The 2203-nt window shown below is 54.9% G+C and overlaps 1 protein-coding gene across 2 annotated transcripts in view; it reads left to right on the top strand.

Moving 5' to 3' along the window:
- NTF4 (neurotrophin 4) overlaps nucleotides 1-1220 on the top strand; it is a 3425-nt gene extending 2205 nt beyond the window's left edge. For both annotated transcript variants that reach the window (XM_017500517.2, XM_037728482.1), the window contains exon 3: nucleotides 261-1220. In XM_017500517.2, coding sequence (XP_017356006.1) covers nucleotides 273-905 — 633 coding nt within the window. In that variant the 5' untranslated portion in view covers nucleotides 261-272 and the 3' untranslated portion in view covers nucleotides 906-1220. The remainder of the gene's footprint in view (nucleotides 1-260) is intronic.
- Nucleotides 1221-2203: the final 983 nt, after the last annotated feature.

The following is a 2203-nucleotide window of genomic DNA, read 5'->3' as shown; positions in this document are numbered from 1 at the left end:
TGATCCACCCACCTCAGCCTCCCAAAATGCTGATATTACAGGCGTGAGCCACAGCACCTGGCCAGTAGTAGTTGAATATTAATTATTAATCTACAAGTTGGGCATTACACAAGTCCTAGATATAGGGTCCTTCAAACATCTGGAACAATGGCTTCCCCACAGTCCAAGCAGGCAAGCCTCCCCTGGGGTTCCCAACTTCTGTCCCCACTGACGTTTTTTACCTCCTTCTCTAATCCCAGCCTCCCTCTGTCTGTCTCCAGGTGCTCCAAGAGATGCTCCTTCTGCCCCCATGCTCCCTCCCCATCCTCTTCCTCTCCCTCCTCCCCAGTGTGCCAATGGAGTCCCAACCCCCACCCTCGACACTGCCCCCTTTCCTGGCCCCGGAGTGGGACCTTCTGTCTCCCCGAGTGGTCCTGTCTAGGGGTGCCCCTGCTGGGCCCCCTCTGCTCTTGCTGCTGGAGGCTGGGGCCTTTGGGGAGTCAACAGGCACCCCGGCCAACCGCAGCCGGCGTGGGGTGAGCGAAACTGCACCAGCGAGTCGTCGGGGAGAGCTGGCCGTGTGCGACGCAGTCAGTGGCTGGGTGACAGACCGTCGGACGGCTGTGGACCTGCGTGGGCGTGAGGTGGAGGTGTTGGGCGAGGTGCCTGCAGCTGGTGGCAGTCCCCTCCGCCAGTACTTCTTTGAGACCCGCTGCAAGGCTGATAGCGCTGAGGAAGGTGGCCCGGGGGTGGGTGGAGGGGGCTGCCGAGGTGTGGATCGGAGGCACTGGGTGTCCGAGTGCAAGGCCAAGCAGTCCTATGTGCGTGCATTGACTGCTGATGCCCAGGGCCGTGTGGGCTGGCGATGGATTCGAATTGACACTGCCTGTGTCTGCACTCTCCTCAGCCGGACTGGCCGGGCCTGAGGCCCATGCCCAGGAAATGGTCAGGCAGGAAAAGATCAGAGTTGAATGCTGAGAGACCTCAGGGGTGGCCCAGCTGCTCCAAGGACTCCAGTTTGGGAACTCATCAAATGATCACAAAATCGCAAGTCTCTGATTTTGAGCTCAATCTGTGCAGGATGGGTGAAACCACATGGGGTTTTGAAGGATGAATAGGAGTTCTCCCGGAGGACCTTGAGGGCAATAATGATGATGGTGATAATAATATCAGCCAATATTTACTGAGTGTTTACTGTTTCTTAGTCCTAATACATAACTCCTCAGATCAACTCTCATGGATTTGATCATTGGTGGCCCTTGGGGTTAAGTTGCTGACTACTCAGTCTCAGAGGACACCACCTTGCTCATCCTGGAGAGGGGGAGGGGACATTTCAAGATGTGGGTCGGGGAGGATAGAACCTGGAACATGCAAGCAGCTGGCCAGGGGACCTTGAGAATATGATCCACAGAAGGCCTTCAGGGATCTGGGGTTCAAATGGGAAATCTTACTTGGTGAGAGAACACGGGGGCTGGCTTAGAATATTCTGTTTTGAGGTAATGAGCCACCCATCCCAAGGGGAGTACAAGCAAGGTTGAATGAGAAGTGATCAGGATGCTGGAGAATACAGCCCCGGGCAGGGAGCTGGAATCAGGTTTTTACCCCTTTTCCCTGTCCCAACCTTTACCCTACATTGGGAAAGAAATAGATCTCAAAATTGTCCAGCCTGATGGCCATGCGCACCATGGCTCACGCCTGTAATCCCAGCACTTTGGGAGGCTGAGGTGGGTCCTGACTTGAGGTCAGGAGTTCGAGACCAGCCTGGCCAACATGGTGAAACCTCATCTCTACTAAAATTATTTTTAAAAATTGGCTGGGCATGGTGGCAGGCAGAAGCTACCCAGAAGGCTGAGGCAGGAGAATCGCTTGAACCCGGGAGGCAGAGGTTGCAGTGAGACAAGGGCATGCCATTGCACTCCAGCCTGGGCAAAAACAGCAAAATTCCATCTCAAAAAAAAAAAAAAAATTGTCCAGCTTGAGTGGGACATGAGGTTCTAACTGGTCTGCCCCCTGGCTAGGATCAGGGGCCACTGGGCATTGGCAGCCTTTGAGTGGGGCCAGCAAAATCCAACAGAAGGGGCCCCAGAATCCTCAATGGGGGAGGAGGGATCAGTAAGATTCTGGGCCTGGCTGCAGAAGGTAGCCTCAGTTTTCCTGGTCTGACGAATGGGCTGGTGGGATGAGACAATGGGGTTTGAGGAGGCAGAAGCCTTGGCCAAAAGCT

Source organism: Cebus imitator, unplaced genomic scaffold (genome assembly GCF_001604975.1).
Source record: "Cebus imitator isolate Cc_AM_T3 unplaced genomic scaffold, Cebus_imitator-1.0 Scaffold266, whole genome shotgun sequence".
Taxonomy (NCBI): Eukaryota; Metazoa; Chordata; class Mammalia; order Primates; family Cebidae; genus Cebus; species Cebus imitator.
The sequence above is the reverse complement of the archived record's forward strand: the minus strand, read 5'-3'. Positions and strand labels throughout refer to the sequence as shown.